General features: G+C 38.4%; 1 protein-coding gene across 2 annotated transcripts in view; it reads right to left on the bottom strand.

The window, feature by feature from the left end:
* Positions 1 to 350: 350 nt before the first annotated feature.
* Positions 351 to 25271, bottom strand: part of LOC116486432 (laminin subunit alpha-3-like) — a 78497-nt gene continuing 53576 nt past the window's right edge. Inside the window, exons 26-57 of one of the 2 annotated variants that reach the window (XM_032182660.1) lie at positions 24396 to 24547; positions 23755 to 23865; positions 23541 to 23652; positions 22786 to 22953; positions 21458 to 21654; positions 20385 to 20501; positions 19675 to 19829; positions 18460 to 18601; positions 17780 to 17879; positions 17303 to 17419; positions 17040 to 17219; positions 16727 to 16869; positions 15582 to 15758; positions 14079 to 14230; positions 13820 to 13982; positions 13232 to 13365; positions 12291 to 12441; positions 11428 to 11547; positions 10666 to 10790; positions 10174 to 10294; positions 9387 to 9527; positions 8760 to 8890; positions 8078 to 8209; positions 6408 to 6552; positions 5967 to 6130; positions 5372 to 5561; positions 4584 to 4724; positions 3621 to 3780; positions 3360 to 3487; positions 1726 to 1819; positions 1233 to 1352; positions 351 to 1050 (exon numbers count right to left, since the gene is read on the bottom strand). In XM_032182660.1, the coding sequence (XP_032038551.1) occupies positions 905 to 1050; positions 1233 to 1352; positions 1726 to 1819; positions 3360 to 3487; positions 3621 to 3780; positions 4584 to 4724; positions 5372 to 5561; positions 5967 to 6130; positions 6408 to 6552; positions 8078 to 8209; positions 8760 to 8890; positions 9387 to 9527; positions 10174 to 10294; positions 10666 to 10790; positions 11428 to 11547; positions 12291 to 12441; positions 13232 to 13365; positions 13820 to 13982; positions 14079 to 14230; positions 15582 to 15758; positions 16727 to 16869; positions 17040 to 17219; positions 17303 to 17419; positions 17780 to 17879; positions 18460 to 18601; positions 19675 to 19829; positions 20385 to 20501; positions 21458 to 21654; positions 22786 to 22953; positions 23541 to 23652; positions 23755 to 23865; positions 24396 to 24547 (4529 nt within the window). In that variant the 3' untranslated portion in view covers positions 351 to 904. Of the gene's footprint in view, positions 1051 to 1232; positions 1353 to 1725; positions 1820 to 3359; positions 3488 to 3620; positions 3781 to 4583; positions 4725 to 5310; positions 5562 to 5966; positions 6131 to 6407; positions 6553 to 8077; positions 8210 to 8759; positions 8891 to 9386; positions 9528 to 10173; positions 10295 to 10665; positions 10791 to 11427; positions 11548 to 12290; positions 12442 to 13231; positions 13366 to 13819; positions 13983 to 14078; positions 14231 to 15581; positions 15759 to 16726; positions 16870 to 17039; positions 17220 to 17302; positions 17420 to 17779; positions 17880 to 18459; positions 18602 to 19674; positions 19830 to 20384; positions 20502 to 21457; positions 21655 to 22785; positions 22954 to 23540; positions 23653 to 23754; positions 23866 to 24395; positions 24548 to 25271 lie in introns of those variants that run through there. The other variant, XM_032182662.1, reaches the window with a different exon arrangement.

Raw genomic sequence — 25271 nt, 5'->3', positions numbered from 1 at the left:
ACACCACCTAACTGTGCCACATGCAGCTGCTGTTCCTAAACTAACTTGTCTTCATTTAATCAGGGAAAAAAAAAAAAAAAGGTCTATGGAGGAAACTACGGGGGAAACTCTCTGGCTCTGAAGCTTACAACAAAAAATACCCTGAGGTTTTTACACAACCAAATTCTAATAAGCAGAGATAATGGACTCCTGCTTATTCAGGCAAACCAGCTCCGTAAAGCTACAGAAATATTTGTGTTAAGCAAGCAGGATTTAGTTGTCTGTAAAAAGGACATCAAAGAAATACCAGATTGAAATAACCAAACAGGAAAATGGATGGTTTTGAAAACATACTGTATTTATTTGGCCCCAGAATTCCTCGCATTGTAACAAACTCCCAGAGTTTCACTCCTTAAAGTGCTTCAAACTCCATTTATATTATTATTACTTTTAACATTAATGTACATTTCTGTATAAACATTCTGTTCATCAGTCCAAAGATATTTATAGTTTTTATAGAATTCTTTATATTAGTGGATCAAATTTGCTCTCAAGATGACCAGCATTAAGGCAAATTTCTGAACTTAAGTCACCAGAGTTACTTAGTTCCATGCTGTTGTGGGTGAGAGCAGAATTTGGCCCAGTAGGGTATATACAATTATATTTTCTGCATATATTTCAGAAGACACAATGGATTACCTTGGAAATCAATAACATTTAATAGGGAGTTTATCGAAGTCCATACTTTAAATTTGCTTTGGCGCAGTCCGCATCCAGAGGATGCATTTGCTCACCAGCTCTTGTGAATAACCAGCCTGATGACAGTGAGCCAGCGATCAGCAGAAGTGGGACTCACGCTGCATGAATTCACGGAGTTCTTCAGCAGGCCCAACCCGATGAGTGTACAAATACTGCAACAGCACGGTTACGTAGCTGGGCAGCCATGCAAACTCACTGCACCATGAACCTCTGAAATTCTCCTGGTGGAGACAGGTTTGTCGTTGATGTTAATATTCCGAAGACAGCCAAAAAATGAGTCTTTAACTGGAAGCCACGGTGTGTCCAAATTTGCTGCAACAAGGTAGAAAGATCAAGTTTAATAAAATGAAAATCATTTAAAAGATGAACTGCTTCAAGGCTTTTGAAAGAGGGAAGAACGATATAGGACAGCAAGCATGAACAAAACATTTGCTTTAGAAAGGAATAAAAACAGTAGCTACACACAAAAAAAAATAAAGCAGCAATAATATTACCTGGAATTTTGCCAAAGTAGAGTGGCTGATGCAGGCGTCTAGGAGAAAAGGGTGGGTGTCCAGTGGTATAGTTACTCTGTGTGCCTACATCTAGCTGCACAGCATTCCCCTTCTGAGAGACTGCAAAGAAGCAGGTATATGAGTACTCTTTCTTAACTCTACTGAAGAACCAGCCAGATACAGCACTATTTTTTAGACAGCATCTGTTTTGAAATTTAACTTTATCTTTTTCTTTTTTCTTTTTTTTTTTTTTTTAAATATTTTTTATATTGATTTTATCTTAATTCAAAGTCAGGTTGACACATGCAGGTACTCTGGTGCTAAATGCAGCCCCAAAAAACAATGTAATGCCTTGAATTAACACAAAACACATTGTTCTTAAGAGTATTCTCAGAAAAAAAGAAGTGAAATGATTAGTAAAAATCTGGGTCTGCAATGCTTCGTGCTCACCCTTCTTTCCAAGTTTCTCAAGAACTGCTGTGATACGACATACCTGCAATTGTATGCCACTGTCCATTATACAGAGATTGCCTGGATGTGACTGTTGTCTGGAATTCTCCAGCACCACTATTTCCAGCAGCAATGATCTGTAAAACAGTTATCTGTTAAGTTACCATGGCAAAGACATGAGAAACAGAAAAATACAGTACTTCTAGTAATTTACTGAACTTGTGGAGGGCTGGGTTTCACCTATTTTTAAGGGTCACAGTCATTGTATACCTATTCCAGAAATGATCATCTCCGGGAAGAAAGTAAATTTCCCTAATCAAATCCCAGGAGACGTATTACGGACTTTACAAGAATACAAGCAAGACCTTTGTCTCTTATTCCCTCTCAATCTTACAAAATTATGATAATTCTTTTGACATAGTCTCTCTGAGACAAAGTCTTTCCTACTAGGCCTCCCTTTCCTTTTTGCAAAGCAGTCACCTACACGCTAGGCATCTCCAGGGAGAATCACGGCAGTATGTTTCTCCAACCCTTCACGTAGCTTTGGTCTCCTTGTATTTCACTTGAGAAGCTTGTAGCTTGACTATTTACCGTGATATTTCAAACAAGAAACTGCTTGTGTTTTCTTACGTCTTGCTCCTTGGTCCTTGTAAACAGACTATTTTTCTGTGGTGGTTACAACAAACTTGGTAATGGTCTGATGTAGCGAGCTCCCTTCCTATCAGGCTCTGATAGTGTCAGGATTGATGGTGTCCCTTTGACCTTTTATCATCCTGCCCACACTGACAGCCAGCATGAATCGAAGTTACTGCTGAAAACAGCGGTCGATCTTGTCCCTAAAGACTCCCCAGCTATTGATGGCCCTGCTTCCACGTGCTAGCTGTGTCTTGAACCAGATCAGTGAGCTGGGTGAAGCTAACCAATGACAAGAAGATAATTAATAAAAACAAATTCCTTAATCTGGTCAGCTGTTGACCTGCACTAGGGATGGCCGTGAATGGATAGCCATGCCTAGGGAGAAAAGAGCAAAGCTGACCCTTTCTGAAGCTAGGTAGACTTATGCTCCTTTAAACCATGCCAGACAGACAACAGGTTCTGTTGAGCTGGGATGTATTTTTATTTGGTGTCTATCTGGAAGCAAGCACAATGGTTTTGGGGTCCAACATACGTTCTAAAGCTGTTACATTATGAAAATACAAGTGATAAAAATCACCACCGTGACACACCTGTCAACTAGAGTAAAAGGTGCTAACACAAAAAACAGACTGCTCAAGTTCTATAATGAACATTGTTACAGAGCCGCATCGGTGCAGCCAAATGATGACTAAAATAGAAGTGGAAATAAGCCATGGAGTCCTACAGCCTCTGGCCAAAAGCCCAGCCAGTTTCTGTAAGGGCTATGAAGCCTGAGAAACTGGAGACTGTGCCCTTCTGCTGACGGCTGTGCAAAGAACACGTGCATGCTAGTGTTCACACAAGGGAAGCTCCTACTGTAGGCACAGAGACGCGTTAAATGCTCCATTTTCCATGCAATGGTTTTAAACCATTCTGAAGAAGTTGTTCAGTCTTAAACTTTCAGACAAATGTTGTAACACCTAAGTCCAGGGTTCAAGCTCAGAACTCCTCCCTGCTGAATAATGGTAACATACAGGCTGTGATTCCATTTCAGGTACTTACTTTTCCTTCTTCCATGTAAACAGTCAAGTAGTTGTCCGGCTTGTTTCCAGAATGGAGCAATACACCTGTTGAACTCCTTGGCCGAATGGTAAACACAATCCTAAAATCCAAGCCCATTCGCAAATTGTCTGTAGAGAATTAAAGAGTGTGTAGATGAATGATCGTTGGAAGAGACAGTTGGAAAACATCACAAAAGTATGTACAAAAAATCCTTCTGTGTACATGTATATACATTTAAACCATAACCTCTACCCAGCTTACCAATGGCAATATAGCCTCCTTCCTTAAAGAAATAGATCCCCATCTCCATGGGAATATCCAGACATGGAAGCACACCATTTTTTTGCTGAGGTGCATTCATGATTTTTCCATTCATCTTGAAATTCCTCAGGCAACCCTTGAAACTCTTCACTGGTATACTCTGAAAGCATATTTCAAAACATGAATACCAAAGCACGATGACCATCTTTTTAGTAAGACTACCTGCTAGTTCTTTGTATTGTTGGACTGTAGACAGACAATAGTTATTTAAGGGCACCTAAACTCCATCTCTCATGCAGTGAAAAGATATTCTGAAATTAAAAGAGCTGAAAACATGAAATTGCTGATTTCGAGTTAACAGAACTCCTGCTTGCAAAACAGATGCTCCCAATGATGTGTCAGAAGGACAACACAATGGGAGTTGTAAGATCTCAAATACACCCTTTCTTTCCTAAGAGGCTGTTTATTTTAACTTGCCTTTACAAAATGCTCTGCATTGTTAATTTTCTCATTCTTGAAGTAATAGGAACAACTTCTATTTCAGATTAAAATCAAGTTCTGCATCCATAATTCCTTAACTAAGAGGAGCCTTTGCTCTCTACAGATTATCACTTAGCCCACTGAGATAAACAGTCTGTGAGAAAACGCTATCCCTGGAATTACAAATGTGACTTCAGGATTTTCTATTTCTTAAAGAACAGAAATGAAAATGGCACATGACTATCAGCTGTGCCTCAGTAGCACATGTGGGAAATATGGGTCCAGTTGAGAGCTGTGTGAACAGCTGAGGAAAAAGATCTGTAACGATCAACTGCAAGCATCGATTACGGACAGTGCTCACAGTCAGTGCTTGGAAATATCTGCCAGACCTTTTCAACACGGAAACCCTTCATATTAACACTTCCCCGTGTAATTAGTGCAGCCTGGGGAGTATGTGGAAGTGGCTGCATCACAGTTATTTACCTGTCTTTTCAGTGATGGCAGGCCTCCCAGATAGATGGGTGGCTTAATGCTGACAGGGGAATTTCTTGCTAGTCTTCCGTGCTGGGCCGCTAGACCATCCACAACAAGGAGTACGTTCTTCCCATCTCTGCTGAAGACCACCTTTGCAGGGTGCAAACACAACAGAATGTGAAAACTCAAGGCCAATGAAAGCCACTGCAGCTAGAGCACCAAACAGCAAAAAAAAATAGGTGTTTTAAAAAAATGAATCATATACAGCATAGTCTTAAAGTGAGAGTGTATTCTTCAGGCTGGTCTGAAACTAGCTGAAGTAGAAAGGGAAGAGGATAAATAAAATACTTGCATCAAATATCAAGATGGTTTTTAAAATGAGTAGCATCTTGCACACCAACCACTCTGACTGTTGGAGACCCAGATTCTGGCCACCCTTGCTACAGCCTGTGATTGGAGTAATTCCATGCTTTCTGTGTGCATGTGACAAAAGTCAGAATTACTGCCTTTATTCTGTATCTTAGTGATCCCTTAGTGGTATTTTATTCTTTAACTTAAGCATCGTGTGGAAATATTTAAACTGAAAATAACTGGGACTATTGGTTTCTGTAAGCTCTCATAACAGACACCTGTCAACGACATGAGCTTTCAAGCATATGAATTAACTTCAGATGGCCAAAAGGAACAATTTCATTTTCTTCTTCCCTGCCTCTGCCTAATTACTTAGAAGTTCAATAGACCGTGCATGCTGAATGTCTGCTGTGGTTTCACCACGGTTCCTGTGCCACAATACTTACAGTGTGCCATTGCCCATCATTGTATTTAGTACTGGTTTTAAGTTTGAATCGTTTTCCTCCAGAACTAAGTGAAAAGACAAAATGTCCTTTTGAAATGTGGAGAGATATATAAGAATTCTCAGACGTTTCCTCCATGAAAATTATTAATCCTCTTGATGATCGAGTCCGTATATCTACAGAAAAATGGAACCTGTAGGGGAAAGTAAGCATATTCATGCATAGATCTCTTTTGTGAGATGTTGTATTCTTTCTGTTCTCCAGAAAACTGGCAGTGAAACTCAATTTGTGAAATGCAAAATAGGGTTTGGGTGGAACCACAGTGTTCTGCATTTTCTGCATTTCTGAACATGAATGAAGGTTTACGTATTCAGGCTTAGCAGTTGGCATCAATATACTCTGTAGTTGTCTACCACATCTGTCGACCTACACAGTTTGGGAAGATATTAACAAAGGGAAAAAAATCTTGAACCTTTAGAACCATTCTTCTGTTGTATCCAAAAGCATAAGCAGGAAAAAAAAAAAAAATCCTAGCTTTTAGCACCCAAAGATTCAATCAGCTTTGAAGATTCAACTATTAGGATTACATTTGTATTACCTGTCTGTAGGCGAAGGTGGAGAAAACGTGTAGGATATAAAACTGTTGGGGGTGTTCCCAAGCAGATACGCTTCACTGTTGGCATTTAACCAAGTTGATAAAGTGTGGTTTTGCTGGTCATGCTGCACGTTATAATCCGTCAAATGATCAACGTATTTTTCATTCTGTAAGACAGAATTGGAACTTTTATAGAAGGTAAAAGAATAATTCAATCTACGTGTTTAAGACTTCCCACCTGAGGCAGTCAACACCCTTCTCTAAATGACAGAAGTTGGTGTCATTCTGGAGCAGGTATGCATTTCGCATGGAACTTCAACACAGAAAGAACATGCTTCAGATGTGAGATGAAAGTAAAACAGTTACACCTGGTTCCACAAACCATGGCCATGCGGGCAAATATGCATCAATATGGAGTGAAGATGACAGTAAAAATAGGCATACCTTGAGCATCTTAAACCTGAGTGGATTTTTGAATTCTTTCAGCAGCATTGGTTCAAGGTTCTCATGTTGGTGGCAAGCTCCAAGGGATACACCACTCTTTTCAGTATGGTGAGTGAGATTTTGAACCTCGGGGTACTGACCTGTCCTAGAGTGAAGAAAACAGTAAGTGCTGTGGCACAGCATGCCTTTTCTCTAGCACAATCACCAACGCACTGTAAAACTGTTCTGTACAAAATGGATTTCCCAGTGACCTGATGTTAAAATACCAATTTTCAGTTTTTGATGGAAAATGTACATTCAACACTGCAAATTCACATTTGTCCTGATTCTGACCTTTTTCTTTTAGCTTTGGGGAAAAAAAAGAAAAAAAGAAAAAAAAAAAGTTTTATTCTCATCTCTTCTAAACAAAGTATTTTGTGCTCTACTTTTTTTTTTTTTTTTTTTTTAAATTACCATTGAAAAAAGTGGTAAAAGTGGCAGTAGCTTTGATTGAGTAACAATTCTGGATCAGGCTACAAAACTTTTCTGGTTAACGTATGCATAGCCAGTGACAGATCAAGAGAAAATGGAAACATCAGGTCCTGTTAGTTCAATCATTCACCTCCCCTGTAAGACATTCTAATCAGATCTATCAAGCAGTAAACCCCATCGCAACTTAATATGCAGTTCTGGGATTATAGTCAAATTATCAGAAAGACCGTCAATACCAATTTCCTTTGCATATAAAGATTATTATTAAGTAATAGTATCATTCTGTAGGACATACAGAGCACCTTTAATGAGTAAATTACAAAACACTTTACAACTAAGAAAAAGCGATGGAGCTCCTTGCTTATGGTTTTCTATGAGAAGAGTGCTAGGGTTGGGAGCAGAAATTGAACTTCCTCAATTTTAGTCTAGTTCTCCATTCACTTAACTAACTACAATATCAACTCTCCATCTATGTTGTATTAAAAGCAATTCTCCAGATCTGGCTTCTGATGGGGAGGTTAATATTTCATTGTCTTACACTACTTTTAAAAGAATATATAATCACAATACGCCTTTTTAAAGCTCTATACTTGTATAAATACTAATCAAAACTTAGCTAAAACAAAGCCACAGTGGTAAATCACTTGTGCCTGAAGGTGTGCTTTTCTTAAAGAACATTTTTAAATCACATTTCTCTCCTAAATTTTGCCTGTAATGTACCTCTAATACTGAAAAACACAAGTGAAAAAGAGAAACACAAATCAGGCACCTGATTTTTATACACATGCTCTCATATTTGTTTGTGTAACTGTTTTGGTTCTGCCAGCAAGCTTTGCTCACTTCATTACCAGGCTCCCTGTTTAAGCTATAAGGATAAAATCTAGCAGATACTTTTGGATGCCTTGTTGGGACACTTCCAATTCACTATGTTGCGTTTATTCTTTGATTAAAACACAACTAAATGGGTATGATTCAGACTAAAATTCCATTACATTTGAACAACAGATTTAATTGCGACTTGATACCATATGTAATCTGTCTGGATAGAAGAATATTTTGGAGCAGGGAAGTTATGCATTCATGAAGGTTTTAGACATGTAGGAAAAAAAAAAGCAATTTAGGAAAAATCAGTTTTAATGTGATTAAAGAAGGATGACAGGCTGAAATGCATGACACTAAAATCCTTCTAGGCCAAATACCTTTCTATAAAGACGTTTGAGATGCAGCCTTCAAAATCACCTCCACCAAATATTATAGGCTGCATTGATATCTGTGATCTTGAAGAGTCAACCAATATCGATGTGGGCTTATCATCAACCAGTAGACTTACTCTGAAACAAGGTGAAGAAAATTGAGCATAAAATCTAAAGAAATACAGTTATGAATTTGAATGAAATATATTATTAAAAAAGAAACATTTGACAGCTGTGTTTTTTCATTAGCTTGTAATTACACTACAGCTTTGTTAGCTTACTCTTAGCACTTTTTTTTTTTAGGTATGTGCTTATACTGAATTCCACTTCTGTGAAATTAACTCTGCTTTTCTTCTTCTCTGAATCCTTAATCACTTATGTTAGATAGATTTATAACTTACAGTGACATACATAAATGCTTTGGGAAGGGGAAGAACTCCATACCTCCAGTTTGACAAATAGACAAAACTCAAACAGTGTGTGAGACATGCATACTGATGTACAGCTGAAACATTACAGGTACTGACACACATCTTCCATAAACCAAAAATCTACTTTTGCTTTATTATTTCAGTATTCTCTGCTAGCACAGGGCATTTTTATCTGTGTACCCAAAGAACAAGTCACACAAATTTTTAAGCTTTTACCAAGCACAACATAAAAGAATTGGATGAAAGACTCAACTCACCTGTTGGCTCTTCTTCTTACTGTCACATAATGCATTAACCCATCTTCATATGTCTTGTTTAGAGAGAGTTCCTTCTCTCCCATCTTTGCAAATACAAAGCCAGGACTCAGAAAGATGGTAAGAATATCAGGCTAAAAAAGAATTGCACAGTAAGAGGTTTAATGCAGGTGCTTTTAGTTCTCCCTGTGTTATTGCCATTAATACAGTTATTCCCTGTGGTCTCTTGTGGAAGAGAAATTTTCTTAGACTATAATTGCATTTATCTGTCATCTAGAGGGCCCATTTTTCCTCAGAAATTTTCCCCAGACCACTATATTAGGCAACAGTTATCTTACTGGGATGGTGGCTGTGTGGTGCATAAGCTACTCTGCAGAATGCTCAAGGTTAAAGATCAGTTTCTCATGAAACTAATTGTTGGTTGAGTGAAGAAATGCCAGGATGAGTTTCTCTGGCCTATGACATGCAAGATGGCATGCTCTAAAGATGATTATAGTAGCTATTTCTTGCCTTAAAATACAGGCATCTATGTAAGACTTGCTTGTGATGCCAAACTGACGAAGTTCCAGACAAACATTCTAACCAAGAAATAAAAACAATTATGTATTGTAAGTTGAACGTGTTTCATACCCTTAGATTGTAATATAAGAGTGTTCCAGTCGATGCCATCGTGCGAAAGCCAAAGCCAACTTGGAAATCTTGGGGAAATGGGAAACCCTCTGCACTCAGGCTCAGTGTGCCCTTCTTGGAGAAAGATGCAGATCTGATGAGCTGAAAGAGATAATAATATTTTCAGTGATTTTCCTTCTAATTTGAAGAAATGACAGTATGGACCAATAACTGCCCTACTCAACGTAATTGTGACCAACTGCAGGCCAAACTAAACACAGGGAAAACTGCACGTACAAAATTTCAGTACAGAACAGACAGACTGAATTGGTTTCACTAGCATTAACTCTGATGTGAGAAGCTCTACAGGGAGATGAGGCCTGCTGAGCATAACGCATTGGTCATCTCTACTATTTGCAGGATGGTTTTGAAAGTTTTCACTTTGCGAAACAGTTGAGAGGTGATTTAATTATGAAGCATAAGCACCTTGACAAGAAGAAAGATCCTGAGCAGTATTAAATATTCTGGTCTAATTAACAACAGCAACTGGAAGTCAACAAATCTACATGGTAAATATGAATTCTTAATTATACCCTGTATTAATTAAGAGGGTGGACCATTCGCTGGAGCAAATTAATCACAGTAGGGGTGGAGTCTCCTTTCTTTCATCTTCATACTAAATTCAGCTTCTTGCATTACCATCACATGTAACCAAACCTAATTTTTGACCTAAGAAAAATATCACATCCAACAACAAAACAGAATCTATGAACTCTAGAAAATGTTTTAAAATACCACTCCTAGTTACCTTCCAGTCATCTGAACATTTCTTGCTGACACCAACGGTCTCATCAAAAACAACAGATGCAGTCTTAGAGTTTTTCACATTCTTCATGCAGCCCCGGAATGGAGGTGTGGTTATGTTAAATCTGGTTTCAGGGAATGGAAGTAAAAAGAGTTTGGTAGTCTGATATTTCAAAGGATACACCAGTATAATAGCCTGTAAATGTTGACAATATAATAAATAGAAAACAAAAACAAAACAAAACAAAACAAAACAAAAGAGCAACCTTTACTGCACAAACGTACTTCATGCTGATCAAACCTGTTCTTACAGGCACACTCAAATGAAGAACCCACAGCTAGCCAAAAATCACAGATTACAATCATATCTTATACACTATTTGCATATCGCATAAGACACACAATACAGAGTGCGAAAGAAATTGCCTAAGGAAAGAATTTAGATGGAGTTACCATACAAAGCCTATTATATTACAGTCTTTTTATAGCTACTCACTGTTTCCGCAGAGAAGACGGAATTCCGCCTAGATAGTATGTAGTGAAATTGAAGACTTTTATGTCAGCTATAATATCATAGCTGACACGCACAATACTCCTGCTTTGGGCAAGAACCACGTGAATCTGAAATACGTGAATAATGAGAATTACTTTGCTTAATAGAAACAAAAATTATTAAGCACATTACACTCAGAGCAAGATTTAGCAGATGACACTGAGAGATCAGGACACTGAATTGTTTTTCTTCCTCCTGTGTACTAGTGCTTTAAATTCATAGTAACAGCAGTAGTTCAAAGGTACTTGAAAAATGTAGGTGCTTAACCAAAGCCAATGCCTAAGGAAAATGCTTTTCTATTCAAACACAAGGTGAGGTTTTACTTTTCTTATGAAGACTGTCCTAAAAGTACACTTCACCTAACATTCAAACATTGCTTTGCATTTGCTGTTTAAGATTGAGGAACTGCTGCCTCCTACAAAGACTAGGTCAGTCAGCTGACTGGAGGTAACTTGACCCAGTACAGCATAAGGACTTTTTCCAGCAGCACTGCTACCTACACTATTTAAATGGAAATGCAGGCAGGGGAAAAAGGAGAATGAATCAGAATCAAAGGCTTTAATGACATCTGGATGACTGCTAAGTAGAAGTCAAGTTTAAGTTTAAGTCAAGTGCTAAGTTTAGTTAGAAGACAGCAGGACACTTAGTTTCAGCTAATGTATATTTCTACAAATACTGATCACTTAATTGTTTAAAATTACTTACTTTTTTATATGTTCCATCATTTAAAGTTGCATTGCTTTCTATTTGTTTTGGAGGCTCAGAGCCAATTTTGTATCTAAAAACTGGATGGCCATCTTTAATGAGCACACTGATGAACTGATTCTGTGGTAAGAATAAAAACACACAAATTGCCCAACATTTTGTATATATTTCAGTGTCATGTGGATTATTTTTAATGAACCTATCTAGTTGTTCCAGTATTATGCCGAGGAAAAAGATGAAACAAAGCAGACTAAAACTTGTAAGAGTAACTGTAATTAAAAGCTCTTATAAACAGATCTAGTATCAGCTCAAGATATATTCCTCAACTCTCTGAAGGATTTATTCTCATTTCAAGATGTTTACTGATTTTTTACAGCACTGAGAAATTACAAGACAATGTCACAATGATCGCAAATATTCTTATAATATTAATAGATAAGCAGTATCACTGCTGTTTTGAGCAGCTTTTACAGGTCTAAGTCACCATGGAGTAAGTCACCACATCACCTTCTAAATTCTGCCTTACTCTAGATTTGAGAAAAATGCACTTCCACTTTTGGAGGATTTCAGTACTTCAAAACTGGTTTGATTCAAATTACACTCCCCCTGCACCCCGCCACCCCAAACCCTCTGCAGTGACTAATGGAGGAACTACTTAGAAAGAATTTCAGTCAGCCTTGACAGAGTGAGTATTCAGCAGCCATTAAACACACAGGTGAATCTAATAATCTGCTGTATGGACAAAAACAACAGTTTTAAGAAATTTCACTGCAGTTATTACTAAATCTAATATGTTTCCGAGTGACTGAAGTTCTTAAAAAAATCTGGGACCCTTAAACAGGCGGAAGCATTCCAAGAATTACCTCATTTGCTGCAAAAAATATTATGCCTTCATCTGCAGTAGTCTGAATCGTCTGCTCATAACGTATTGGCGCATATGCATTTGTTTCTTTATATGTGACACTGGCATAACCAGTGCCTTCGAAGTAGCTTTGGTCAGACTCTTCTTTGTATCTGTAATAATTAAATGTCACAGGTGTGAATTATGAGAATAAAAACTACTACCACATGGACTTACTATCATTCACGTTTTAAGAAAGCTTAACTTAAGGTGTTTAGTATAGGGCCACTGGCAGTGTCAAATTCTGATCTAACTCAAGGGAAAAATAAACCTTTCACTGGCTTCTGTTGGTTTTGTATATGGTCTCCAGAGAGGAAAAGTCTGATTTTAAGTAATTAGTGGTTGATTTTTGAACATCCTCCTGGCCCTTCTCTGGACTCGTTCTAATAGGTTGATGTCTTTCTTGAACTGGGGGCCCCAGAGCTGAATGCAGTGCTCCAGGTGTGGTCTCACAAGAGCAGAGGGGGAGAATCAGCTTCCTCAACCTGCTGGCCACTTTTCTTTTGGTGCAGCCCAGGATACAGTTGGCTTTCTGGGCTAAAGCGCACATTGCTGGCTCGTGGTAAGCTTCTTGTCAACCAGTACCCCCAGGTCTTTCTCCCTAGAGCTGCTCTCAATCCATTCTCCACCCAGCCTGTATTTGTGCTTGGAATTGACCCAACCCAGGTGCAAGACCCTGCAAGACCTTGTAACATTTAAATTGTTGGCCAGTGGACTGAGATTGATACAGATGTCAGTTATGCCAACACTGACAATTTTCTCTAGAATGTGTATTAATGACCAAGATTTAGAAAAACAAAGTAAATCACTGGTTTAGCGACAGTGCTTATTCTTGTTGTGAAGAGACAAAAAAAATATAACGATAAAATCACAGAACTGCAAATGACTGAGTCTATATCATACCTTCTGCAGGGTTGCACTTCAGTGGTATTGAGATTAAATGTCCTCTTGAAGTTGTAAAGGCTGATAATATTTTCATTTAGGTTATCTAATTCAATGCAGCCTTCATAATGAGGATAGTCCAGACTACGTGGAGGCTGCAAAACAGTGTCATTAAAAAATATCCTGTCAACACCAGCTGACAAAATTTTACATGGACATGTAACTGCTAGGATCTATTCCAAATATTAGTAAAACACAGAATACGATATTCTAATATCAAAGAATTATTACATCTTTGGATATAATGTCTAAGCCACCTAATAACTCCCCAGGAGTAATGCACAATTTAAAGCAGAATCATATACGTGGATTGGGAATAGTACTTAGCAGGGCTGGACAGATTTCATGACATTCTTGGCAGATGAAAAAAAAACATCATATTCTCTGCTTTGAGTTCTAGCATACTGCAAGCCAGGCAGCTTCGGTAGGAAGAAGCATTTCCTTGCATTCAGTTTATTCCTGCTGGCTACTACTTCCAACTTTTATTTGTAAGGACAACAGAATGATTAACATGGAAATCTCTTCAAAAGAATAAGTGGCTCTTTGTACCCTAAAATCTGGTGGGTATCCTCCAACATAAAAGACAACACTGCTGGGATCAAGATCTAGGAGAGTGTCTGCGCCTTCACTGCTCATAGTCACAGGTCCTTCTTTCTCTGGAGAAGTTGATGTTGCTGCTTTGATGTAATTCAGCTTTACGTATTGGTAGATCCTAAAACCAAACCAGACAGACAAAATATCATATCACCAATAAAAGATAATCTTAGCAGATTTGGGAAAAGATTGTTGTGTGCTGTGGGTCTTATACCTTTCAAGCTTAACTTGATCCATGATGGCTTCCTCAGTGTTGCTTTCAATCACCAGTGGCTGCACAGCTATTTCTGCTTCGTAGTCTCCCAGGTTATAGACACAAGTAAGGTGACCATTTTTTACAGCCATACCAATGTAGTCCTTGGAAGCCTAAGAACAGCAAAACATTAATAAATGATTAATGTTAATGAAGGTACAATACAGCAGCACTTGCTCAGGGACATCATCATACCATGAATGAGTCATGAGCCACTCATCTACCTAGTTATGAGAATTGTTATTAAGTTTATCAGTTCTGTTTCTGGGAATAATAAGTAGTTTGGAGAAAAAGAGGCTAGCAGGTGACCTTATCACTCTCTACAGCTTCCCAAGGAGGGGAAATGGACAAAGATGTGCTAATGTCTTCTCACTGGTAACCAATGATAGGTCATGTGGGAATCCACAAAGCTGTGCTAGGGGAGGTTCAGACCAGACTTTAGGAAAATTTTCTTTACTATGAGGATGCTCAAACACTGGAACAGGCTTCCTAGAAAGGTGATTGATGCTCCACGACTGTCGGTGTTCAAGAGGCAATTGGATAATGCCCTTAATAATATGCTTTAACTTTTGTCTAGCTCTCAAGTGGTCAAGCAGTTGGACTGGGTGACCTTTGTAGGTCCTTTCTATTCTATTCTATTCTATTGCAATATGTGTTGCATTGATTCAGTGAGTATAGTTACAAATTGACTACAGTCATGCATGACTTTTTATGTTTATAACATCAATAGTTAAAATAGTTTCCACTGCTGTAACATCTTCTAGATAAAGCCATGAAAATGTGACGCATTCCATAAAAATTTAGGCACAACATTTGTGAAGTAGAAAAGATGTTAGGAACACTCAGCCAATACTCTATTCGTACTGAGGTGACTGAAAGCTGTCAACAGGTATGCTGGCCAGGCATTTAGGGGATAAAAAGGTAAAAGCCAGTTTAGTGTAACTACTTTTAAACAGCTTTCTATGTACGCATGGCACCCGCTACAGATAGAGCTGTTGTCAGATAACAAGACTCAAAATCCTGTATTACCCTGCATATTCAGAAGAGAAAAAAAAAAAAAAAAAAAGAAGAAATTAATGGCTAAGGGGCTTAATCAATCACTTTTTAAACTAATAGAGAAACTCACAGTTACTAATACTGTGATAAGAGTTAAAGGTCTGAAGCAGGAGAACAGCCGAGTTTGTGCTGACTACTGCAGAAACTGACAGTTCTGACAGGACTGTGTGATGATATCCATGACTCAGAAATAAATTCTAAAGGAGCAAAACAGCAAAATATCAGACAGCAAAGCAGTCAGTCTATACTTCACAAAACACTTATTCCATCACATAATGTCAATTAAAAAAAAAAAAGAAGGAGGCTATCAGTAGCTATAAACTTCAGACAAAATAAATCCTCTCCTATCTGTTTCTCAAAGCATATCGCCAGTTCTAAAAATCAGATTAAATCTCAAAATATACGTACATCTTTATTACCCAGGTACAGGACAAACCTATCTGATGCCCTCCGAGGCATGTCTGATCTCTTCTGAGGTCTTTGGAGAAAGAAAGAAAGTGAAGTATAGGCTTTCAAGTCTTCAAGGTTACTTGGAGGTCGAACCTCTACACCGGAGCTGCCATTGAACCTCATAGGAATTGCAACCTGGCAAGAAAAACAAAGTTCACCACTTTAAAAGTGTCTATCGCTACTACTTGCTTCATTGTGTAGTAGATTTCTTAGAAATTAAACACACAACCTGGTCATGTTGCAGCCATCAGTTACTACAGATGTGGACTCTGATCCTACCAAACAATATAACTAGGAAACAGAATGCATAATACTGTATTCTGTATTGTCAATGCTTATGAATTAACACAGCACTTTTTTATTCCAGACATTAATTAACCTTTATTTTGCCTCCTTCAAGTAATTGTTACCTTCACTACATGTAATGGAAGGATGTGCTCTGCAGCTGTAAAGAGCAGGCCTGTGAATTACTCAGATGTCTACAAATATCTTGATGCTTCAGTTAGCTGGATCTAATAAAGGCATATCCTATTCCTGCTATTTACACCATGGTCACAAATTCTTTTTATTCATTGTAAGGACTGTATGCTAGTTGGGATTACCTCAGGGATGCTTCTGCTACCACCTGAGAGCATATTATCCCTTTGATAATACTGCTGCAACTACAGCAGTTCCTTAAATGAAGAAAGAGCATTCTGATGCAAAACATTTTTATTTTTTTTTTGGAAGTGCCAGTGTTCCAATGAGTGGAGATCCCTGCCCCTAAGCTCCAAAACTGCCTCTGCCTCTGCTGTCAAAGTCACTGCAATGTTACTTGGAAGCGTAAAGGCTATTGAACAAATAAGATTTGAAAGGTGACCTGGAAAAACACCCTTCTCACTACAGGAGAAGGATGGAGCTGGATGTTACTGTATTCTCCCATTCTTATGCATGAATTATGCTTCCCATAATCACAGTTACTTTAAGTGCTGGGTGGTGCTGTTGAATTAAATTTATATCTGGTCTTTCATATTTTAACACAATTATTTATAAAGAGAAAGAGGAACAGAAACACTGCTGTGTGTCCAAATGACTACAGTCAAGTACGATTGTTCAGGACAGACCTTATTTGCAGCATCTCTTGCCTGCTGAATCAGTTCTCTTATGCGGTTGACATTCTCAGAGATGTTGCTTATTGGCATTAGTTGTTGGTTGATGCTCTCAATCTTGCTGAACAGATCTGGAAGCTGGTTTGTCAATTTTTTAACTGTAACGAAAGAAAAAACATTACTGAAGGTAGAATGGAAAAGAAAAAACGGCAGAAATATGAGATATGACTACACCATTATTGAAAAAGCATTAGGGTGATGACAGAACTGTTTTCATTAGTCCACTGTATGAGGCAATGGAAGCCAACAGTTTATACAGAACAGTTACCTGAATTGTTTGCCTCTGTCAGTGCTTTACTGAAACCAGCACTCTGTGTGCTTCCATAAGTAGCCTTGATTTTTTCCACATCTGTTTTAATTGGGAGCAGTTCACTCAGAACATTAGTTGTGACATCCTTGGCATTTTTTACCATGTCCTTTGCACTAGTGATGATGTCGCCGATGTCATCTGAAACACACACAAATACATGCGCAGATTCTTATGGTAACAGGTGAAAGAAGCAAAACAGAAATGATAAGCAAGTAACTGACCTCTGTTTATCCCATTGAGGTCATTCTGAAGTGCAATGAGATCAATTTGTAGAGTATTCTTCTTTCCATCAGCAACACCAAGTCTTTGTGTCATGTCTTCAAGGGTTGGGCCAATAGCTGCAAAACAGTGAATATCCTCCATGAATTTTATCCAGAAATACCACCGATCTGTTGGATGGGTGGTGTGGCAGCACTGCTCTGCACTGTTACACAGCTCATGCTACCAATGAGGTTTGAATGCACTGTAAAACAAGTGCAAGGATAAAGATTTGTTGGACACGTGTGCTGCAAAGGTGTATTAAACAGCAGAGGCAAGAAATGCACTCTCTCACCTTTTTCCTATGAAAATAACCATCACAAGATGTCTCATGGTAATGGAACTAATCACTCCCTATTAAATGTGTGTAAAGAGCTTTGCTGAACTGCAAAGATTTGTGGTTCAATGAAAGCTTCTACAATCACTTTCTTTCTCTGTACCTTTTAATTTCCCTTCGGTCTCCCGTGCTTGATTCAACAGTGTACTGCTCTCAGCTTTTAACTTTGCAGCTTTTCCTGACAGGTCTTCTCTCTTCACAGTCTGGTAATAGAAGCACAGTATCGTAAGATTGCTTTAAGATTGTTTTAATAGTAACATTTAAAGAGTAAAAGGGATAGCCCAACCCAGTTTAAAAATCAGCTAGGGCAAGATTTCATGCAAAAAGCAACACTCAAACAACAATTATTAAGATTTAAGTGTGATGCAGTTTTGGCCTTTAGCAAACTTTTGATACTTTTTGAGAAATTAGGCAGAAATTCCAAGCACATAGCTGCTAGATGCTACTCTGCTGAACAGCTCATGGGCATTACTAGTGGAAAGTAAAAGAGAATGGCTGAAATCACCCTCAGTGATTACTGGGTTTGCCTCATACATATCTCTTTATTTATCTGAAATGAACAAGAAGCATTCAGATGGACAGCCTCACCAGAAAGGCAGCAATCAGCCTGTTCAGTGCTGCAGTAAGACTAACACGTGAACAAGCAGAATAGCAGCCTCCTCATACAAGGGCCACAGACAAATACCGCATGCCAAGACACAGAGCTCTGATTTTGGTGCCTCTCTGATAGTAAAAATGTATATACCCAGCTGTACCATTATTTGGCTGCTTATGGGTACTTACTGATAAAGCTGAGTCAGCTGCAGTCCCAGCTTTATTGGCTGCTTCTTCTGCTGCTTTGATGGCATTAATAATATTGTCATAGGCAGTAGAAGCTTCCACAGCACAGCCTACCAACTCATCCTTCCTGGCATTGTTCTTTATTCTGTAGGAAACAAGGTGACAGTCATTCTGCAGGGTGTAGGAAACAGGGTGACAGTCATTCTGCAAAGACTGTGGACTACGAGAAGTATTCTGAATAGACCTGAACCTGGTATTTTCTAATTAATGCCTACATAGATTTTTATTTTATTTTTTTACTTTGATTTCAAAATAGAGGATGATCAATATGAATTATTCTCCAGAAGTAGGGATGAGTTCAGGTAACAGGAAAAATACAGCTGTGGAGCTCCAAGCAGTCGTTAACTGATTCATATAGCAAGAATTCCTCAAGGCACAAGGCCAATAATTCACCTCCACCACAGCCCCCCAAATATAGTTCAGTTCAGAGGAATTCAGAGAACTGCAGCTTCCAGATAACCTCTGCCTGCTCCGGTGTTCTGCAGAAGTGGTAGACAGCACACATGATGGAGCAAATACAAGACCACTTCTGCTTTTATCCAAGAACTGGGAGCTGCAGTAGCTCTGGAATCAGAAATAGAAAAAAATCTCTTATACCCATTCCCCGTGAGCTATGCAACTGCCCAATATTAGCTGCCTTCTATTTGTGACAACACTGTCTTCTTAACTGAAAAAGACATACCGAAAATAAATAGAAAATTAATTAAAATGTTTTTTACCAAGAAGTTCCCAGCTGCATTAAATATTTTGGAATTTAGCTTTGACATCAAAAGGTATTACTGAGTATGAATACTGGAAACAACACTACAAAAATATATTCTAAACATCTACCTGCTCTCTACATGAGGACTTTCTCTCTTGAGAATAAAAAGTTAACAAAATGTTAGTATAGTAATATAGAGCTATATTCTGGGTGATCCCAGTGCTGGAAGAAAAAAAAAAATATATATATATATATATATATATAATATATAGGAAGGCCTGGTTTGGGGGAAGAAAAAAAAAAGACAACATCTTTACATCATGAAAAAGCAGAAAAAGGCAAAGTGTTTTTTTTTCTAACTTTGCAAATGGTCATAGAAGCAAGAGAACAGACAGATCTTTGCACCCGTGGACATTATGTACAGTAAGTGCTCATTTACAGAAACAATAACGTACTCTTCCAGTTGTTTTGCCAAGTCTTGCAAAGATTTGGCATGTTCCTCAGCTCTCACCACCAAAGGTTCTTTGCTTGCTGATAAGGAGCTATTTGTCAGCTTTCCATTCATATCCTTCCTTGCTCCATCAAGCTGAGCAGCCAGGGTTTCATATTCCTATGGGTTCATAAAGAAAAATTTTATCTGTATTCATACGTTTGATTTTGTCCTTGTCATCGTCAGTGTTACATATACCTCACACCTGAGGAAATCAAGGGGAAAAATAATCCTTTCCAACTTCGGAGTTTGTTGGAAACAATTGTTAGCCATTAGACTCTGTTTTTACATAATGGATACAGAAACACAAAAACTGCCATACTAAGTCCAAACAAAGGTGTCTCTAGCCAACTATTCTTTCTGACAGTGGTGAAAGGCAATTGCCCAGAAAGAAGTACAAGAGCAGCACAGTCGCTTACAGTATTTCTCACAGATACTGTCCCAAGCTTCAGATACCTGCAGCTGAGAGTTCTTCAGATATGTAACAACCCTCAAAACAAGGTGCTCTTCCAGAAACTTGTCCAGGCAAGCTCCTCTTGGACCCAAAATGGGCTGAGATCCTTCCTTTTTCATGAAGCTCAGCTAAGCCTCACATCCTAGCCACTGAGCTATGCTACCACTACAGTGACAGCAAAGTATTTGTTTTTAATCTTAACCTAAACAGGTTAACTATACCTCTTTGCTTTTCTGCAATAATCCCAGCATACTGTTAGCTTGAGTCAAGGAAGATCGGGCAGAGCTCAAAATATCCAAGACACTGTTCTGTTGTTCATTTGTCTCCTCGATCCGTTTCTGAGGAAAAATAAAAGATGAGTAACGTGTGATTGGGTTAAAAATAAGAAGCAGGAAAAATCATATTTACCTAATCTAAAGCGCAGGAGGAATTACCAAAGGTACCATTGCTGTGTTAATTAGGTGCCTGTAGTGTTTAGGATCTAGATGCTATCTGACTGATTAGAACATTGAGAAAACAGCAGTTTGCAGTAGTATAGCATAGCTCAAGACAGCTGAGTAGGAGGCTACAGTAGTTCAGTTCTTAGTGCTCAGACAAAATGAAAGTAGTAGGGGTCCATTAGATGACCTGTCAGGGCAGACCATCTAAGGGTTTCTTCTCACAAACTTGGAAACTTTAAAAACTGCTCCCAGATGGCTCCTCTGATCTTTTCTGTTCTCACAAAGGCAGAAATAAAATCTTTACAATATCCCTTCCTCTGTAGATCTCACTAGAAAGGGGGCTTGAAAAATAAAGCAGAGTTCAGGGACAACAGCTGTTTCTTGTCAGCCTTTTCATTAGACCTCAAAAGCAGTTCTGCAGACATAATCCCAAACAATTTAACAGTATTGCACACGTTATTTCTCAGATCTTTCATGGTTGTTAGAGCGCATTACTTTAAGAGAGTTACTGTTGGAAGTATCAGAATCATGAATTTGATCTAGAATAGGTAACAAAAAGACTAGTGGTAGCTAAGGAAAACAGCCAGGTGGAGATTCTTCCTGCCTTCTCAGCAGAGATATGTCCTTTTCACTCTGTTCTTGTCACATAAAAAGGTCGCAAGTGGAAGTAGACTACATTTATACATGGCCCCACATACATACATCAAAAGATGGAAAGAAAACTAAAGAAAACTTGGAGAAAGTCTAAGAAAGACTAAGTTATGAGTGCTATTTGGCTTTGCAAGGTCAAAAGAAGCAAGCAAAAGCACTTCTCTCCTAAGATTTAACTTTCTTCTCCCAAACCCCAACATTACCTTAATATCTTCCAGTAGAACTCCATTTTCACTGTTCAAGTTTTCAGCTTGTTTGGTTTGTGCTGTCGCCTCATTCAGAGCTTCACGAAGGTCAGTGAGTTTGGATTCAAATTCATTCAATGAATCCCTCACAATTTTAACAAGCCCATGATTTTCTTGGTGGTACTTTTGTAGTTCATTCTTGACACGCTCCAGTACTGCATTATCGGGACCGGAAAGAAAAGTTTTGTTCAAAGAAGGCAGCAACTGGAACAAACCTCTTCCAAAAGGTCCTGATATTCAGGATTAGAAAGTTGTGGTTGTATGAATTACTGAGCATCCTTTGCAGCACTGGATCCACTGTTACTATAGCAAAGATGCTATTTAGCATCTCACTGGATCAAATCTGCTCACAGATTTATTGCTGCAGACACAGAGCACAGATAAAGATGTACTTGACTATTTCTAAATTAAATAAGGGTGAAGATGGTCTTCTGCAAATTCTGAATTGTTTTATTTTTCAATATGAAGCTAACATGATTTCATCACCAATTTAATCTACAATGCAGACATCTACATCTGAGCTAGTCATCTAATCTTCCTCTGTAATCAGCAGAGAGCTACAGGCACATTTCGTCTCACAGGAGGTAGTAACATAAAAAAGGTGCACTGTATCACACTTTTATGAATGTCCATTTCACTGCCTACATGATAGGATACTGAAGAGTTACTGAAAGGACGGTATCAAAGTCCAAGGTTAGGGGAAATTAGCATCACTCATATGGTCTTTCGCACTTCTCAATTATATTCCTTGTTAAGGAGATGAACTTGTGACCTTGCTATCCTTGTGGTCATTAATATAAGGTTTATGGTGTGTCAGCCAAACACAAAGAAAACATAAAATGGAGTGCAACTAGTACATAAGAGAACAGAAAACAGAAAACTAGCACTATTCTCGTATGGTCTGAGCCATGTGCTACTCCAATAGATTCTTAAAATCTGTTATTAAATTATGAGTGTAATTTCTCTAAAACAGACGTATATATTGTAGCCTATGTATTAGAATAAATAGAAGTGCTAAGTATGCATGATTGGCTACATCTTTATTTTACTGAGATTCACCTGGCTATTAAATAAAGCTTTGACTCAGCGCAACTGAATTTCTTTGTAACAAAGCAAAAATGCCTTTAAATCCCCTCCGGAACTACCACTTGGATTTTGACTAACAGCTCCTACAAATCCCAGTGATACACTGCAAAATCCTACCCTTCATCCCAAACAATCAATAATGCTACAGATTTAAGATAAATCTTTCTAGAAAGTAAAGAGCTGAGAGAACAAGCTCTTACACAGCTGAGCTTCCTTTCTCTCCTTCACTGCATCTGCTTGCAGTTGGCTAAAGTTGCGGTTTCGCATCTCTGTCATCATTTGTTGAGCTTCAGCCAGTTCTTTGGCAGCATCACCCAAGGGCAAATTGTTGCCCTCTGCATTTGTACCAGCTATTTGTTCCAAAAGCACTGAAAAAAAAAAACAAAAAACAAAAAAGGAATTGTCAAATTCAAGCAGAGGATGCACTTAAATGTATGCAAAAGATTCAAATGACAGGTCTAGTCTCTTTTCTGAAAAAGCATGCCTATTCCTGAATTCTTTAATGAAGTAGATCCATTTAGCACTGATTGTATTAAGCTAAAAGATATCCCATGTCACATGCCCAAAGTTAGCAAGATGACATTAGGAAAGAAATTTGTCCCAAATGACCAAACTTACAACAATTATTTTAAGCTTCTAATTTAAAAGTCCCTATGACAGCAACTGAGTTTGAAGTCAGGCTGAAGTCAGAATACTTAATCAAGTGGTCTAAATTTCCCTCTGGTAAAGCTTTTCTGTACCTATTCACTCTAAAGACAAGGTACACTCCTAAGTTAGTATTATGTACTAGATTCCTGATAGGAAGAATTAATTCTACAGCTATGTCTTAACTTCTGATTTTATGAAGCTGCTTTCTAAAAAAAAAAAAATCTCTCATGCTTAATTAAGAATATTGCAAATAAACTGAATAGATTCATAAAACAAAACATATTATGGAGCTAGAAACTAGTTTTACCTTGTATATTATTGACAACTATTTGTATTCTTGAAACCAAATCCTTCCCTTTCTGATGAGTTTGGCCAAAATTATTAAACAGCATCTCAGCTGCTTTATAGTTCACTTCAGCCTAGCAAAAGAAAAAAGTAATCAGATTAAAAATACCTAGATACAGCAAACAAATAGTATTTAGTCAAGAGATGTGCACTTTTAAATTAATTTGGTAGGTCACCTTTTCCTGGAGAGCACTGATGTCATGATTTAGTTTACTGAATTCTTTCTCCAATTCATCTGCCTTTGAACCCTGATTACGAACAACAGAACGGTAATTGTTCAATAAGACCTGAAAAAAGCAAACAAAAAAAATATATCCAATAAATCACCCAGACACAGAAGATAATGAGCAAAGATTCAATGTGCCAGATCTTTGAGAAGGTAAATAAAAGCAGCCTTACTGATATGAAAGCTGCCCAATTGCTGCCCAAAAGCTGGGCTTTTGTTTCTGTGAGCACAGCAACTGCTATTCCAACTGAATAAAATTCCTTTAGAATAATTTTAGCATTGTTAATTTGAAATTTTTAACCTCAAAGATGAGCTGTTCATGGTGAGCAAGCCTCGGGAAAAAAGAAAAAAAAAAAGAAAAGAACAGAAACAACAGAGACATTGATTCTCTTTCAGAGAACTACATGAAACCAATAACTTTCTTCCAAAAGGTGCTGTGGATTCAGTATTTCAGTGCTGTCAGGCTTCAGTATTTGAAATTAAAAGTTCATGCATGTTTCCTTGCAAGCTCATAAAAAGATTGCATAAATTCCTAGGTTCAGCTGTTATCTGCTTAATCTCAGATCAACTTTTCTGTTTACTTTACGGTACCTTTAAGTCTTTGATGCGTATTTCCAAACGTCTCATTTGCTCCAGTGTGTTGGTATCCGCACGGACATTCTGCAGCTGAGACTTAATCAGCTGAAGTTCATCACCTATTGTGCTCAAATCCTTCAGCAATGTAATTACACAGCTATCACAAGCTAAAGGGACAATGAGCAAAGGGAAACAATACGTATTATTGATATTAGTGAAGAGAACATTTCACTGAGTACGTTAATAAATGAGATGCAATGAAAACTCTTTGATCCTTGTCTCCTGGTGATTCCATAAAGAACAAAGACAATAACAAAACCCACAGTATTAAGAAAAGTGACCAAACCCAGTCAGGAGTAGAATGCGCCATCTGCATCTGGCTAGATGACTTCTTATTGTTTTTGCCAAGTATTTGGCTGATTCTTTGCTTTTAAGAGATTCATTACAGGACACCACTATTCCTTTTTAAACTGTCACTCTTAAATGAGCTACCTGTATATAGCCAAAGGCTGCAGGCAGCAATTTAAGTTTAGTTCTGTTTTGTTACTGTATTCAGTTTATGAGGCAAGGCCTTGGTAGCAGAGTAGGGCTGCAGGGGTGGCCTCTGTGAGCAGAGCCCAGCAGCTGCCCCGTGTCAGATCAGCGCCAGCTCCAGACAACTCCAAAAGGGACCTGCTGCTGGCCAGAGCTGAGCCAGTGAGAGATGCTGGGTGGGCCTCTGGGATTTAACAAAGGGAAAAAACTGCTGTGCAACAGCAGCTGGGAGAGAGGAGTGAGGAGCAGCCCTGCAGACCCCAAGGTCAGTGCAGCAGGAGGGCAGGAGGTGCTCCAGGCAGGCAGCAGCAGTTCCCCTGTGGCCTATGGAGCGGCCCCTGGTGGAGCAGGCTGTCC

Source organism: Aythya fuligula, chromosome 2 (genome assembly GCF_009819795.1).
Source record: "Aythya fuligula isolate bAytFul2 chromosome 2, bAytFul2.pri, whole genome shotgun sequence".
Lineage (NCBI taxonomy): Eukaryota > Metazoa > Chordata > Aves > Anseriformes > Anatidae > Aythya > Aythya fuligula.
The sequence above is the reverse complement of the archived record's forward strand: the minus strand, read 5'-3'. Positions and strand labels throughout refer to the sequence as shown.